A 17,474-nucleotide genomic window follows, 5' to 3' on the forward strand; every position below is an offset into this window, starting at 1 on the left:
TGAGTATAATTTTCCTGGTTCTTATTGACTGACGTTTGCCAGACTATATCTACAAAATATTAAGTATACATACAACACAATACTTATTGTATTGTTAATGAAATAAAGAATTGATTCATTATAATGTCAAACATTTGTCAGTAGAAAAAGGCGCGATATTCAAATTTTCTATGCGACTTTTTAAATTGGCCGCTTTTTTCTACTGACGGAAATGGCTTGACAGACCACACTTGCACCGGCCCTCAGTATCGTATTCTTTGCCCCCAGCCCCCAGGCATTGCATTGGGTTGTGGCAGCCCTGGAGCATTTTTGACAACGGCTGCCGGGGCGGTTTGTCAATAATGTCAATGTCATTCTGAAAACGTCAAACGCATAAAACTGCTGAAAGGAACAATACTGCACAATACTGAATGAAGCAGAGTTTCGGGATCACATTATGGAATTTTGAATTATATTATATAAATAAAGCTTACTGAATTGAAAAAAAAATAGAAGATTTTAACAGTGAAGTTATATCTGGTGAACTGATTTTTAAAATCAATAACTTACTGCAAGATAACAGGCTCTTAATTCCTTGTAGGTAAGGTTCTAGGTGTAGTTGACTTCAATAAAAATACAAATTCATACAAAACTTACAAAAATCTGTTTACTGTATTATTTATTTTACATCAACCATCCTAAATTACAATTTACTAATGAACAATTTCTCACTTTCAGGACAGTTATCAGTCTCAATCTAAAACTGCTATTATAAGCTGAATGTGACTTCAGTTTAGTTAAGTATTATTGGTAGCACTTTGTAAACATTAGTTTTCATTGGTATTTTTTGCATGGATTCTTGTGTTACTGCACTGTATTACATAGCATAGCATTGAGTACTGCTCAAAATATTATTGATTGGGATATTTTTTTTGGATTTAATTGTTGCATGGGAAAAATGTTGATACAATTAGAATCTATTACAAATAAGCCCCTAAAAAGAGTTTTAGAGCACATTTTTTACCTTTTAGTAATATTCATCCTGATCCCAATTTTTGTCTATTTTGAATTATGCATTGTATTACCAGCAGTTGAAAAAGATAAGTCAAAGCATGTAATTCATCTGTGTATAGCGTTTTTTCTGTTACTTAATATTGTAGGCAATATGATATATGGAATGTTAACTGATAGTAGTATTAAAGGAAAGATGTTAGATAGTAAACAAACTTCAAACTGGAGCTTGTGTTCCGTGTGCGAGTGTCTGCGGCCACCTCGCGCATGGCACTGTAACATTTGTAACATATGCATTTTAAAAAGAGATCATCACTGCACCTACCTTACTTCTTGCGTTGGATATTTCAACTATAGATATTTCATACTTTTAACTCTTTATATATTCTTTGCCATGGTGTATGCATTTTACTATAATCTTAAGTTTTTGGCTACTTTTATATCATGGAACCATGGGCTGGCAATCATTCGATTCATTTTTCCACTAGCAAATTTTGTTGTAGATGCTAGCTATGAAAGTTTGTATATTTTTCTAGTTGTGATAAATTTCATAGTAGCTTTGTTTACAGGATTTTTAGCTTACTATCATTTTAGTAATGTATTTAAAGGTCAAACTACCCCAGAGAGAAAGTATAATGAGTGTAATTACAATAAAGGATGGAGAAGGAATCTAATAGAAGTATTTGGTGTAAGATGGTACTTGACATGGATTTTGCCATTTATTCAGAGTCCATTGCCAGGTGATGGCATACAGTGGCATGATGAAGATAAGTACAAATAAATGTTTAGTGTTAATGACTCTTATATTATATCCTTTAACTAATATTTTAATTAGTATCTATAAATAATTGTAATAAATGTTGACACAAATTACAGTAGTTGAGGAAGAAGTAACTTTTCATGCTTAATATTTCAATTTTTTATTGTAATAATACCTATACTGTAGTCTTACTAAAATATACATTAATAATTTGCTATGATTGACACCTGTGTTTGTGAGATTACATAATTTTACCTGTAATTAAAATACATATATTTACAAAAATAAAATGTTTGTCATGTTATTGTCTATCGGGAATGTTAGAGTTGGGTAATATTTGTGCAAGGTATCTGCTTCGAATCCTGTCTGACTGAACTTGGGCAATGTCTTGAGGAGCTGGTGCCTGGTCGTCATTCCATTCTAGGGGCCTTGAATCTGTCTCTTCTTGGTCTGTGTATTCTTCACTGTCCAATAAATTTGCAGTTTCATCAATTGTTCTTGTCCTAGAATAAGTAAAGGAAACTTTTTGTAGTGTGGATAAAGAGTTACATAAACTAGACGCCGCCATACAAAACGAAGTTACACTCATTTTAAAACGAAATTCTGAAAAAACAAATATTTACAGGAACATTCAAGTAACAAATATTATATTGATGTCTGGTACGGTCACGTCCGAAAATACCTACGTAGAAGGACTTTCCTCATGTCGAAGGTACCTTTTTTCAGATTTTTGCTCATATCTTGAATATGTGTACAAATAACATTATAATGACTTCGGACATAAGTTTTACCATATAATTTCTTACAAAAATGTTTATGTTTATATTACCAATACTTCAGGAGCAACAGAATGTTTAAGTTAACAAATAGACGATTTAAGAAAACGAGGGTTTTTTAAAAACGTTTTTTTATTTCCCCTGATTGCCCATATTCGGGTTAATTTTTCTTGACCTTAGTTAACTGCCCTCATTCTGTCATTACCGATTTTCAATGATTCTCTTCTGATTAGCCTAATCCTGCATTGTATTGTATAGTTACAAGTACATCAGAAAAGAAACACAAAATTTACTTACGGTTTTATGGATTCCCTAACACTCGGAGATAAGTTCAGTGTGCCATTATTGGCAGAGTCGACGATATAAACCAGTACAGCAGCAATCAAGGAAACTGAAACAAAAGTATAATTTTATTATGCTGTATTACACAAGTATAGACCAAAATGCTACATGAGGCCGTGTCTTGAAGTCGAACTGAACAGAACAAACAATAGGAATAGGGTTGCCATCCCTAAAGTTTGGAAACCAGGACAAGACGTGTGAAAACCCCGGATTTTATATTTCAGAACCCGGACATGTCAACAGGTTTTTTTTAAACAAGTTGTGCGTGTGTCGCGGGCGGCCTAAGACTTAAATTTTTTAAACCCGGACTAAAAATGAAGCCACCCCCCCCCCCCCCTCCCCCTGGACGCTCCCCGGTGCCCTCTAAACTGGGACAGATCCGGGGAAACCCGGACGGATGGCAACCCTACCTAGGAAGAGCTTCCGGTCAATGAACTACCATTGGCACTAAAGGACAAACTGTTATCTGCATGTAAGTCATGTAATCTGCCTATCGCACCTATACTATACACCTATACCTACGGCACCTAAACTTGGCGTCTCAGAAGTCCTATCAAGAGCCCAGTACTCTTGGGAGCAGAATCTATCGCGTTAGGAACACCAAAATACGCTAAGAAAATTACCAACTGTTTTCTGTAACTATGCCGTGGTTTACGAGTTACTGAAAGCACCTTCATATAATGTGCGTGCTGTCTGACTGCCGGGTTTCCTAGAGAGTTTGTCGCGATGCAGACGTGCATCTGGGCTATAACCGCGAAAATCGAAGTTCGTCAATTGCGGGCATTTTTCTCTGTCACCCTAATTACGTCTTAGTGAGAGTAAAAGAGAAAGATCCCCGCAATTTGCAAATTTCGATTCTCGCGGTAGACCCCCTGAATCGATACACATGCGCGTCGATTGCGTCTGTATAGATACAAACTATAGATGTAACAAATAGATGTGTTATATATACCTCGTGCGCCCGTGAGGGGCAGACAAAACACCTGTAGTTGACTCTGTTCACCCAGCTCAAATCACCTGGGTCAATTAAGTACTTAAACTAAAAATACACTTTATTCACCTTTACGTCATTGTCAAATTTGAGACATTTTTCGTTTACTTTGTTCACCCAAGGTGCATTAGTTTAACTATTAGTTTACTTTATGTACTTCTGACCAACTGCAGGTGAACTAAGTTTTTTTAAAGTTTATTTGCTGATACGCAATGCGCCAAATTAAAAACACGTTTTAAAATTCCTGACAACATACCAAAAACAACCAACGTAATTTGGTCGGGCTATTTGTTGCCCACCATAAACCATAATAAAATTTACGGTGGGGAATAAAAAAAATGAAACTGACAAGGACAAACAATCATAGCGTTTTCTCTGCTACTCCTACTGAAAGTTCCATAAGAGCATCTCGTTCGGTCATCTCCCGGCTCTACCATTTCATCTCTATATTTATTGTACCTATAAGATACAAACGCGTCGCATTATTAGCATCGCGTCTGAGGGCCTACCGCGAACCATGTTCGACGTGTTGCCTCCCTGTCACACTTTCGTACGAATTTACAAGTGCGACAGAGATGCAACACGTCGAACGTGGTTCGCGGTAGGCCCTCGGTATCGATAAAAACGCGCGTCGACGACGCTCATACATAGCTGTAGGTGTGCAAAGGTCTACAAGCTGCGTCTGACTTGCGAGCAAATCGCATATGCATCGATAATACAAACGCGTGTCGACGGCGCGTTAAAAAGTCGCGTTGTGCAATGACCCCTAAAATTTAAGACCACTGCATACAGGATGCGTATGCAGCATGCCACCGTCTGTAACTTCTACAAAATCAAGGTGCGCATGAACGTCCTGTATACGCAACCGGCGTGGCCTGACCTTTAGTTCATCTTTCACACGAAGCATTGATTATCTTACCAAAGAGACAAGCCAAGAAGAACATCTCCAGCATCAAATATCCATATTTGTCAACAATAATTCCAGCCAATAGAATTACAGTAGCCAATCCCAAGTTCTGGACGGCTTGACAACTGCAAAAAAGATTTTAAGTTTTATATATATTCTATCTAGTAGACACTAGAGACTACTTTTCTTTCCAAAGTCAACTAATACTCATTGAGACAATTCTAACAACCCGAAAAATAATTCGTTTGCGTTGTTTTATCACAGAGTTCTCATGGCCACCTCCCTTTCTTCATCATCAGATCAGCTTTTTTTTTACACTACGTCGGTGGCAAACAAGCATACGGCCCGCCTGATGGTAAGCAGTCTCCGTAGCCTATGTACGCCTGCAACACCAGAGGAGTTACATGCGCGTTGCCGACCCTTGTTGAGCTCTCATCATATCATCATAATATTGCATTGTCATCCGATTTACATAAGGTAGGTATGCAACATTTCAGCTCAATCGGGAAGTGGGCCAAATTATCTTCAAGATTTTACCCACACTAACCTACATGCATACTAACAGGGCAAGCTACATAAAATCTTGTAAAAATAAAAAGGTGTCTATCGTAATTGAGTCAAAATTCTTTTTGCTGCCTTGTATTTGTGTCTTCTATCAAATACATAAAAAAGTTAAGGGCTATTGCATGTCTTTCTAGCTGTAGATTATAATTTACATGAGAAAAAAAAATCATAAAATTCTACACTCCCGTCACATTTTTTAGGCACAAAAATCTAGACAGCTTAAATATTTTTTACTAGATTATTCTCTCAGATACTGATATGCATATAAATGTTATGTGTAAGCATACAGAAATGTAATAGACGGCGATTACATTGTTCACACGTACACTTGTACAGTCACCATCAGATATATCGGAGCGGCCAAGGTGGTCAGTGCTCACAAATATCTGAACAAGCCCTCTATTGTCAAAGCGTTAGAGTGCGTGTTCAGATATTTTTGAGCACCTTGAACGCTCTGATATATCTGATGGCGACTGTACCCTTTTACCTATACAAAGTAATCCGATCTCAATATTTGAAACTACCCACTGAACTAGTAATATTCAAAATATTTCTTCATATACCTACTTCAAAATATATATGACGATGGGATACTTACATTCCGTATGCCGTTCCTAACTGATTCTCAGGTACAATAAGTGCCACCAGAGGCCACAGTCCAGCTGCCAATAGTGAATAGGAAATTCCCAACAATACCTGAAAATGAATAATTCAAATTATGCCAGTAGTCACTTTAGAAGTAAAAGTTAGTCCACAAATTGCATTTGTTTTTAGTTCCTTTATATTGATATAGTACGTACCACTCCGATATACGGGTTGAAGAACGTGAAAGCCAGCAAGCAGTGTGCCCCTATCGTAGAGACGTTACTTATGATGACCCACATCACATTACGGCCGGTTTTGTCAATGAGCACGCCGAAAAATGGACTTAGAGCTGCTGAGAGTAAGTACACCATGGAGTTGGCAGTGTTTGCGTCTTGAGGTAAAAAGTCAAATTTTCGTTCAAAAAATAGCCTGAAAACGAACAAAAAATAATTATTTCGGTTTATTTCCTAATATGGCGGTTTTCATAAACTAATTTCGACTTTCAAATCAAAACAGAGGGCATACCGCGAAAATCGAAATTTGGTTTTTTGTGTCTCTAGTCTCTATTCTATCACTCTTGCGTATTCGAGCGATAGAGACAAATAGACGGACGAAAGAAATAAATGGTTCGCGATAGGCCTTCAGCATCGTTTTTTTGTCAAGATTCAAGAGTTGAATAGAGTCAAACCAAGATAAGTTGGCAGCGATTTTGACAGCCCAGACAGTGTAAGTGTTATTTTAAACGTCAAACTTCTATGAAATTGCACAAGCTGGGCTATCAAAATCGTTGCTAATGCTAACTTAGCTTGGTCTTACTTTATTCGTTATTCATGTAGGCCTATCAACAAGCACTTATGAATATTAAAAACAAGTATATCTTAAGCTATAATAATTATCAGAGCAATGATGAGATGTTATTATTATTATTCTTTAACAATATCGAATACCTAGATCGCGAATGCATGAATCACTGTTCAAATTTAATACTTACTTCCCTAAAGCTATAAATGGAAAGATGGCCAAATAGTATGCCACGCATATCACAGAAACAAGCCAAAATACTGATTTGAAGTGGATTATGTCACTCAGGTGGAATGGCTCACTGTTTTCGGACTCTTCCAGCCTGCCTAGGATTTTTTCGGCTCTATGATCCATCCATCCCAGAATCAGACCACATATGAGAGAGATGAAACAGGTGAGAGCAGCTGAAATTATAGTAAATAAATTATGAATCTACAACTGTTTTGATCTTCTGGCAATGGATAGTGGTGGCAGTGGCACATACCATGTCCACACACTGACAATTCATAGGTAGGTAAACCTCATTACAGTCACATATAGTCTAACAATAGTAAGTTAAGAAAGCCTTCAGTACTCAAATAATAGTGGATTGGATTTATCAATCAATAAAACTACTGCTTCTTTATTATTGTGTAAAGAAAAGCAGACTTACCAATAAATAATGCCACTCCGAGTCTTTCATATCCCACAAAATAAGTGGACACCCATTTGTAGATGGGCCCCATGATCCAGAAGTTGACAGTGCTGCCGAACCTGGAGAAGGACAACTGCAGGCCGAATACCATGTTCAGCTCTTTGCCTTTGAACCAGAGGACGACATAGTTATTCACCACCACCTGCAGGGACTCTCCACCAATTCTGAAAATACGTATAAATACTTAATACTCAAAGAAATATTATTTGCACTGTGAATATTATCGATAATGGCTCTTTTACAATAGGGGACCTAATATAGTATTTTATGCAACAGTTGTATAAGAAGGGTCAAAAAAGGCGAGCGGCGTGAGTTACAATGTGAGCCGGAGCCGAAGGCGTAGGCGAACATTTTAAAGGAATACGCCACGAGAATTTTTTGACCTACTTATACAACGTTGCATACAATATTTTTCCTACGAGTCAACAAAAATAAATCTTAATTTAGGTAAACAAATTACAGCAAAAGTATATAGCCAAGACGCGCGAGCATACCTTGTTACGCGCCCGGCCCGCCCCGGGCCGCGGCCGGCCGGTCGGCGACACCTCCTCGTAACTCATGAGGCCCTGGTACTTGCTACTTGCTAAATTAATTTTTTTGGACAGTTTTTTCTCAATTTTGGCCACCGTAGCCTACGGAGACTAACAAGCAACGCTAAGCGGTCTTCGTAGTCTATGGGTGTTGCTATATTACGGGTGTCACATTGACTTATGAAGTAATTATTTTTACTATGCAACCAAATGAATATTTTGTAAGTTGGCAGCAATGCACTTAGTTTAAAACTGTATTCGTTTTGGTTTTGTTAGGTTGGTAGCCATTAATCGCAGTAACGTTATAGCTTATAAAAGCACAAGAGCTTTTATGAGGAATAGACAATATAGACTTTTCTTGAAATCTTTTATGTATGTTCTTATATTCGTGTTAATGAATACATAAATGACAGATAACAGTAGAGGAGTAGGAAAAAACAATTAACTTAATACCTTATTAACCTCTTGAACGCCAGACAGCGAAGGAATTTGCCGTGCCCCGGACGCAGCTAGGCGATCACGATTATTTAAACGAAATTGAACTTTACGGAGTCGCGCGTTAGTCCCTATTGCATTGGCGAAACTGTCGGCTGTAGCCGTCGTTGGCGTCCTTGGCAAGTATTTCAGATGTCGGCCATAGCCGACGGTGGCGGTCAAAAGGTTAAGGTTATAAGAACAAATAATAGTAGGTAGGTAACATGAAATCATCACAATTAGGTACAATTTATATTAAGATTTTCTGGCATTTCATTATTTCTTCATTCTTTCAAATAAAGTACACATGTAAATTCTTGAGATTGAGTAGAATGGCGGGTTATAGGTACTCGTAAGTCCGTTTAAATGCTATTAGAAAGATGTTAAGATTTGAATATCAGTAAACTATTATAATACAGGATGTTTATTTAGTCACCTGCAATAATTTACTGGGTGAATATATAGGTCATACTGAGCAACTTTTACTATTGGACCAAACCGAAATCGCAAAAAAAAAAACTCTCCCATACAAAATATTAAGGGCAGACAGCCAAAATGTATGAAACAGACAACTTTTTGTCTACAATCTTTTCTGCTTTACCCTAAGGTTGACTGGTAGAGAATGTCTCATAGCATTAAGTTCGCCTTTTGTACATTCAGTTTTTCCTTTGAGCAATAAAGTTTAAATAGATAAAATAAATATTGTTATGATATTGTATACTTAACTGAATATAATTAATTAGTGTTAGCCAGTCAATGTATTGGATTAAGTAAACAAACATAAGTAGGTTTCCTTTAATCTGAAAACATACTTATCCTATTACAGTGTGTTATCAACAACACTTAGGGTTAGACTGATAAGAAACATTAGTTTATGCAATGTTTTATACATCATCTAAGAGCAACATGTAATAACATAATTGATTTATAATTCGAGAGTATCAGTGATCTGCATGCACAGTGAAATATAACTGGGCATACACGCCTAGACAATACAGTTTACAGGCATGCCAATTCTAATATTTCTGGTGGCAATATGACATCAGTAAAACAGTGAAGTCTTTCACACAAGGTAACCAAATAATGATTAGCTGCAAACTTTCATACAACCAAATGCATTGGCAAATTTACTTAAATGACTGAATGATGCAACTTATAAAAGCGGCCAAGTGCGAGTCGGACTCGCCCATGAAGGGTTCCGTACCATTTATGACGTATTAAAAAAACTACTTACTAGATCTCGTTCAAACCAATTTTCGGTGGAAGTTTGCATGGTAATGTCTATCATATATTTTTTTTAGATTTTTTATTCTGCTATTTTAGAAGTTACAGGGGGGGGGGGGGGGGCACACATTTTTTCACTTTGGAAGTGTCTCTCGCGCAAACTATTCAGTTTAGAAAAAAATGATATTGGGAACCTAAATATCATTTTGGAAGACCTATCCATAGATACCCCCCTGTAACTTCTAAAATAACAGAATGAAAAATCAAAAAATATATATGATATACATTACCATGCAAACTTCCACCGAAATTGGTTTGAACCAGATCTAGTAAGTAGTTTTTTTTAATACGTCAAAAATGGTACGGAACCCTTCATGGGCGAGTCCGACTCGCACTTGGCCGCTTTTTTTTGTTATAAATTAATGTTTTATTTAATTGCTTCTTAGTTATAGGGTAGTGGTTCCTAACCTTTTCATTCCTTTCACCCCTAAGACTAACTAGGGATCCTGATTTTACCCCTCCTCCCAATAATCATCAATAGTCTTTGTTATAGGTCTAATCTTTGTTATCTTTAATTATGCTTATTACCCCCGTGAAATACCAGTTTTACCCCCCACAGGGGTAATTAATCCCAGGTTAGGAACTGCTAACCTGGGATTGATTACCCCAGTTATAGGGGGTGATAATTAGATCAGTGTTTAGTTAAAATTGTACTTTATATTTTGATCATTGTACAGCTAGTTACAATTACTTACCCAAAAATAAATCTTCCAAGTATCATCAACCAGAATGCATTTATATATGCACCTGCTGCAAAAATCACAGCTCCAATCAAGACAATGGTCATATAAATAATAGTCCCCAACCTCACACCAAAGTACCTGTAACATGTATATATACATGTAAGTTTGTATTACCATGATTTTATAATTTAATATAATAATAATTCAGCCTATATATGTCCCACTGCTGGGCACAGGCCTCCTCTCATGCGCGAGAGGGCTCAGGCTATAGTCCCCACGCTAGCCCAATGCGGATTGGGGATTTTACATACACCTTTGAATTTCGTCGCAGATGTATGCAGGTTTCCTCACAATGTTTTCCTTCACTGAAAAGCTGGTGGTAAATATCAAATCACATTTCGTACATAAGTTCCGAAAAAATCATTGGTACGAGCCAGGATTTGAACCCGCGACCTCCGGATTGAAAGTCGAACATCATATCCACTCGGCCACCACCGCTTATTTTAATTTAATACCATTTGAAATCAGGGAAACAAATAAATATTTTTTTGCTATTACATAACAAAACTAAGTGTATTCATAGTATATAGTAAGGAGGATGTGAACAACTAGAACTGTACCCTTTTCAAGCAAATAAATGATTTATGAATAAAACACACACACAGTTTATTTTATAGTATGTTTGGATTGCATACAGTAAAATTGCAAATTAGGTCACAGATGTCCACAGGTCAACATAATGCAGAGACAGATATATTTATCAAAGTAGCTACATGAGTCATCATTAAAAACAAAGTACACATACCTATCTACAAGATTTATTTATTTAATTTATTTATTTATTTAATATTTTAATATATATATACAGCATTACAGTCGAGACCAAAGCACTGTACAATTCAGATTATATGATAGGATTACATACTAGGAAAAACAGATCACAATCATCTTTCGTCCATCACCTCGCAATACCGCATACACATCTGATACACAGCCGTCCATCGACTTGCAAACATATCACAATCTGGTGCCCATGACAGAAGGGAGTTCAGCAGCCTTAGAGCCCGCACAGCAGGCGAGTTTTTATGTGCTACAGTGCGTGTAATTGGGACGGCCAAAAGCTTGTGACTTCGCGGTCGCAGGAGATTTTTGGGCACAAATGGAATAGCGAGTCTAACAGTTCGTCCTACCAGTTCAGGACAGTCTGTCTCGCCACGTAAAACTCCACATGCTGTCACCAGGAGATTGTAATTGCGTCTGACTGCAAGGGAATTAAAACCTAAAGATCCTAATAAGTACTTGGTCGGATATAAGAATGGATAGTAAGTATATAGCTTCTTATACAAGAACCTAAGAAATGTTTTTTGCACTTTTTCTACGAGAAGGGCGTATGTGATTTCAGCTGGGTTCCAAACAATACTTGCCGCCTCAAGCTTACTCCTCACAAGAGCCGTGTAGAGCAGTTTGATGGCTCTGGGATCGTTAAAATCGCGCACATTCCTGATGACGAAACCAAGTCGCTTATAACAATTGGCAGCTAATCCTTTTATGTGGTCATGAAAAGTAAGAGAGGCGTCGAAGGTAACACCCAGGTCTTTGACAGTTGTTACACGAGCTATGACTTCTGAACCAAGGACATACTGTGCAATTAAAGGGTTTGGCGAGCGAGTATAGGACATAACGCAACATTTGGAGACGTTGAAATGCAGTTTATTCGCAACACTCCATTGCAAAACCTCATTGATGTCTCTTTGCATCGCTTCACAATCCGCCATTTGTTTAACACCAAGCACGAGTTTTAGGTCATCTGCGTACAAAAGGCACCTAGTATTCTCTTTCAGAACTACCTCGAGATCATTTATCATGATGCCAAATAGCAGAGGGCCAAGAATGGATCCTTGACTAACTCCGGATTGTGTAGAGTAAGTGGATGAAACAAAACAACCATGCTTTACGAATTGTTGCCTGCCGCTCATGTAACTGGCAAACAATTTTAACAATCGCGGCGAAAAACCAATGGCACACAACTTTCCAAGTAAAACATCATTATCAACTTGATCAAAAGCTTTCCTGAAGTCAAGATAGAGGACATCAACCTGTGTTCCTCTATCTAAGTGTTCTGAAATGATGTTGGTAGCCGTCAACAGGTTGGTGTCCACTGATCGTTTCGACCTAAAGCCGTGCTGTGCGTCACAAAGGAATGGTTTTAATTGGGGAGAAATCAATGCCTTCAGTACAGATTCAAACAGCTTCGCTAACGAAGAAAGTATGGCTATGGGCCGGTAGTTCTCTACACTTGAAGTGTCACTAGATTTGGGAATTGGAGTTACTCGAGAGAGCTTCCACCGTTTAGGATACACACCAGTCGCAATTGACAAGTTAAAAATGTACAATATTGGCTGAAGAAAGTGATTTTTACATCCCTTTAGTATATAAGGTGGAAAATTGTCCGGTCCTATGGAGCTTTGAGCTTTAAGTTTAATTAAGGCCGTTTCAACGTCGCGGGGTGTAATAAGATTGATATGCACATAGTTCGCGGATCTGAAGCTATCATTCAGCATCACGGCATTATGATCTAGGGACGGGGTATCGGGCAAGAAAACGCTAGAGAAGAATTTCGCGAACGCATCAGCTGCCTCCTTACCGCTGAATTCCTGATCACCAAACCTAACACAAGGCTCAAAGCCACCTCTGGACTTAAGGCTACCTATATGCCTCCAGAAAGCACGAGGATTATGACACACATTAGCTTCCAGTCCACTGACGTAGTGATCATAAGCTTTGTCTATTCGTTGCTTTATGTCGGCACGAAGTTTTGAAAACTCATCGTATATAGCTACATTATTAGTGCTTTTCCATTTCTTGTGCATTCTAGCTTTGCGGGTTATATCGTAAATAATATCTTTACTAAACCAGACCGGGTAACATCTAGAACGACGTGTAGACCTCTTTTTCCTTAAGAATACTTTATCAAATAAGTCATATACAATACTATAAAAGATGTCAACAGCTTTGTTAACTTCCTGCGCAGCCAGTACATCTTGCCAGGATACTTGGGATACGAGTTCATAAAGTAAGCTGTAGTCACCCTTGGCAAAATTCCAATCCAGGTGAGGATTAATATTGCTTGGATCGACAAAGTTAAAAACAGATCTCTCATGGTTACTGTCAGAACAAACGACTATATCCAGAGGTGGGTGGTAAGCATCACGCTTAGGTACTAGTCCACCGCCTGTTATTTCCCTAATATCGGTTATTTGAACCCGTTCTGTCACAAGCACCACGTCGAGCTTACCTCCATACGCATTTTCAATTTCATTCTTCTCGGTCCAGGCCACAAACAGTTAGAAAATAACAATAATAATTTAAAATATTCTGAGACATATACAATGGGTTAAGATTAAGATCTCCTAAGATAATTATAGGTGCACAAACATTAAAGGTTTCAATCACAGATTCGACTTTGTGGAACCATGACATATATACTTCATCCGAAGCTCTTGGATGTATATAAACGACACAGACATGGAAGCAGGTGTCGCCGATATTCAGCGTTGCCCAGAGATCTTCACCACTAGGGGTTTCTAGCTCCTTGCGCCTTGTTGCTTTAATGCCCGGACGGCAGGCAAGGAGAACGCCTCCGCCGCGAGCACCGGTGGCACGGTCACGCCGCAGCAAACTCCAGCCAGCACCAACTATTTCCGGATCATCAACAGAATCCGTTAAAAATGTTTCGGTTACTGCGACGATATCAGTATTACAGGAAAAGAAATTATGCCGAAAGTGATTCAGTTTGGTATTAAGGCCTCTTACATTTTGGTAAATAATATGTGCGGTGGGCTTGGTTACTGAGTGATGGAGTCCCTCGCCCCTAAATTCCTGCTTACTACGTTTTTCGCTCCGAAGGCCGGCGAAATAACCATTCTTTAACTCTTGCATTATGAGGCCACACGTCTGCTGATAAACACTTATCAAAATGTTTCATTGGAACTCCAATCTTGAAAGACTTGTAGTCTCCTTTCGGCTTTAATTCTTCCACCGTACATATCTCATCTGTGCAGAGAACTTTCAGGTAGTCCCGTATTTCATCAGGGCCAGACAGCATGTTCCACAGATGTAAATACTTGCGCTGCTCCACTGCTTTAAGGGATGTTACGTCTGGACCAGCAGTACCGCGCACCGAAAGGTATCTTTTGGATTTCCTACTTTGTTCAATTTTCGTCCAATCTCCATCGCCCTGCTCTTGGGAAGAAAGATCTACACTCTGGACATGAACTGTGGATGACTCAGTTAGCGGCGAGCACGAGGGTTCCGCAGAAGGAGGTTCCGACGTCTCAGTGATTGGCTTCTCCTGTTCAACATCCGTTCCTACAGAAGTAAGTTCCAATGTCTCAGTTGATGGATTTTCCTGCTCATTATCTCCTACAGTACTCGACAGCGCACCCAAGATATCCCCCTATGAAACATAATATCACATTTGGCCAGGAATAAATGGAGTACACTAGGGCAAACTGGGATGTGTTCAAGTGCAAGTCTTGTTTGAAATTGTCCGCCAGGGCCCCGGGGGTGTCATAGCAAAAGTAGGAACCTGCGAATAAGTTATTTATATTATATTGTTATTGGTATGTATTATATTGTTAGCGTCTTCATTTTGTTGAATTATATGTATATCGGCACTACCCGTTCAATGTTGTAAGTTCATAGTTTCCTGCTATCCAAAGGTTGTCTGGAAGAGATCGCTTCTTAGCAATAGGACCGCCTGTTGTTACCTAACTTTTACGTGTTTTTTCATTTCCTGTCCATTTTTAACTGTATGGTGCACAATAAAGAATATTTACTTACTTACTTACTTATTTAAATTACTATTTCTGTCAGAATATCAAAAAGTGACACATTATATTTCTCATTCTGTTATTTTTTCATTAAAATGTAAATTTGTGTTCATTGATATATAACATGAATTGCAAATACAATAGGAAAAAATTACCAAAACAAAGAAAGCACATTAACATCAGTGCAAAGAAGCGATGCACCCTATTGGCAGGATGACACCATGAGGAAGTGGACAGAGTTGCCCTGTTACTGCCACTGGCTCCTGGATTCTCCATCGTGCTACAGAAAAATATCACATTCAATTATGAGCCTAAATTCGGAAATAAAAGTAAACATTTACGATTGTATAATTTCATTAAATTCTTACCAGATATGCTGCCCAGATTTTGCACTGTGTAACAATATCAACGAGACAAAGCTCTGAGTCACTAATAAATAACTAAATGTAACAATACACCACGCATTGATAAAACATTACAGTCACATTATCGACAACACCACGTAAATATTCTAGGGGCGCATCTACTTTATTCACGACACAAAAGCGCTAATTACGAGGGATGTTGGTCAGATTACATTATATCGATGGGCTAATAGTTGAATAGATCAATCAATAAATAAACAAATCATATTCCTATGCTAGTACTGCCAGACACAGTGTGGTGGAAAATGTAAATAGCAATCCAAGTTCCAAGCACAAACTTTTTTTTTTTTTTTTTGTTAGAATGGCTTTTGCTGCCAGGGCACTTTGCCAACGTCAAGTTTATTACGGACAAACTTAGGAGTGCACCTATGATTTAGCCCAGAATTTTGAATTTAGAGAATTATATACATAACATGAAAGATTAAACAATATAACATTAAAAATAAACACATATAGCTGTATACATACAAAATATTTAAAGACTTATATTATTTTTATCAAGGAAAAACGCCAACAGTTTTAATACATTGGGTTCAGAACTAGCTAGAAGAGACTTTACATTACAGGGGAGAGATACTTTGAATTTGAGCAAGAGATCGTAGAAGCAAAGACGGTTCAACGGACATTCGAAAAATATATGGTCAATTGTGCCTACGCCATAACCACATTGGCATTCCGGGCTACCTTTTACCTTTATCCTGAATAGAAATTCCGGAGAACACACATGACCCAGCCTTAGGCGAATCAGACTACTCGTTACTTTTTTTTTAAACTTAAATTTGAAAAACCAAGGCTTAGAATAAATTTTTCGTTGAATTTGAAAGAACTGTAATTTATTATTGGTAACCCAAAGATCTGACCAATCAGAGTGTAGCTTTTCCGAGGAAACTACATCCAAGTCCTTACTGAAACATCGAAAGAAGGACCTATTACCGTTTGTAGCCGCCTCTTTTGCAGCTTCATCCGCTTTTTCATTGCCATGAATGCCTTTGTGGCTTGGAATCCATGATAATTGAACTACTAAATTTAGCAAATGGCAAGCGAAAAGAGCTTCTTTAATTAGGCAAATTATGGGGGATTTTGAGCAATTTTTAATAGAGCTACAGGTAATGGCCTGGATCGAGCTGAGACTATCAGAGAAAATTACCGATTTAGGCAATTTGTGTTCTATTATATATTTAACAGCTTTCAAAATGGCTACGCATTCTCCGGTGAAAATAGAGCAGACCGAGGGAAGTTGAAATTTGTGGGTTGACTTCAAATTGTCATGAATGAAAGCACATCCAACTAAACTATTATTTGATTTTGAAGCATCAGAGAAGAGTAAATCCCATCCCTGCCATTTAGTTCTTACTGTAGACAGGAATCTGTCATTGACGTCAGTCGAACTACGGTTGACTCCAATGTTCACTGATTTTTGCTGGAACATAAGGGCCTCGAAAGGCACTGTATAAATGGGAATCTTAGGGAATTGGATTAACGGAGCCTCAATATTATTTAATCTAACTAGACTAGTAACAAGATTTGGTTTTGGTCTTCTAAGCCATAACCGATTCACTTCAACATGAGATTGTAATAGTTGAAGCTTTGGGAAGATCGGGTGATTTTCTAATTGAGCAACACGGAATAAATATCTATCAGCTAAATACTGGCGACGAATCTTTAAGGGGGGATCAGCGCATTCTACTTGAAGCGCTCTAATGGGAGAAAATCTCATGGCGCCAGTAACTATTCTTAGGGCTTTAGATTGAATCCTATCTAGTTTTTTAAGATCTTTTTTACGGCATGGCTCAATTATAATGGAACCAAAATCAAGAATAGACCTAACTAAAGCGT

General features: G+C 38.0%; 2 protein-coding genes across 2 annotated transcripts; one reads left to right on the plus strand and one right to left on the minus strand.

The window, feature by feature from the left end:
- Positions 1-3: 3 nt before the first annotated feature.
- On the plus strand, positions 4-2,059 carry LOC133517845 (probable palmitoyltransferase ZDHHC24). The gene is made up of 2 exons (XM_061851294.1): positions 4-580; positions 718-2,059. The coding sequence occupies exon 2, from the start codon at positions 929-931 to the stop codon at positions 1,769-1,771; it is 843 nt and encodes a 280-aa protein (XP_061707278.1). The 5' UTR covers positions 4-580; positions 718-928; the 3' UTR covers positions 1,772-2,059.
- Positions 1,895-15,911, minus strand: LOC133517847 (major facilitator superfamily domain-containing protein 1-like). Its single transcript, XM_061851296.1, has 11 exons — positions 15,582-15,911; positions 15,369-15,493; positions 14,825-14,969; positions 10,394-10,519; positions 7,369-7,574; positions 6,907-7,120; positions 6,131-6,344; positions 5,929-6,026; positions 4,779-4,891; positions 2,824-2,917; positions 1,895-2,253 (listed from the first exon to the last, which is right to left on the minus strand). The coding sequence occupies exons 2-11, from the start codon at positions 15,487-15,489 to the stop codon at positions 2,052-2,054; spliced, it is 1,533 nt and encodes a 510-aa protein (XP_061707280.1). The 5' UTR covers positions 15,490-15,493; positions 15,582-15,911; the 3' UTR covers positions 1,895-2,051.
- Positions 15,912-17,474: the final 1,563 nt, after the last annotated feature.

This window comes from Cydia pomonella, chromosome 5 (genome assembly GCF_033807575.1).
Source record: "Cydia pomonella isolate Wapato2018A chromosome 5, ilCydPomo1, whole genome shotgun sequence".
Taxonomy (NCBI): domain Eukaryota; kingdom Metazoa; phylum Arthropoda; class Insecta; order Lepidoptera; family Tortricidae; genus Cydia; species Cydia pomonella.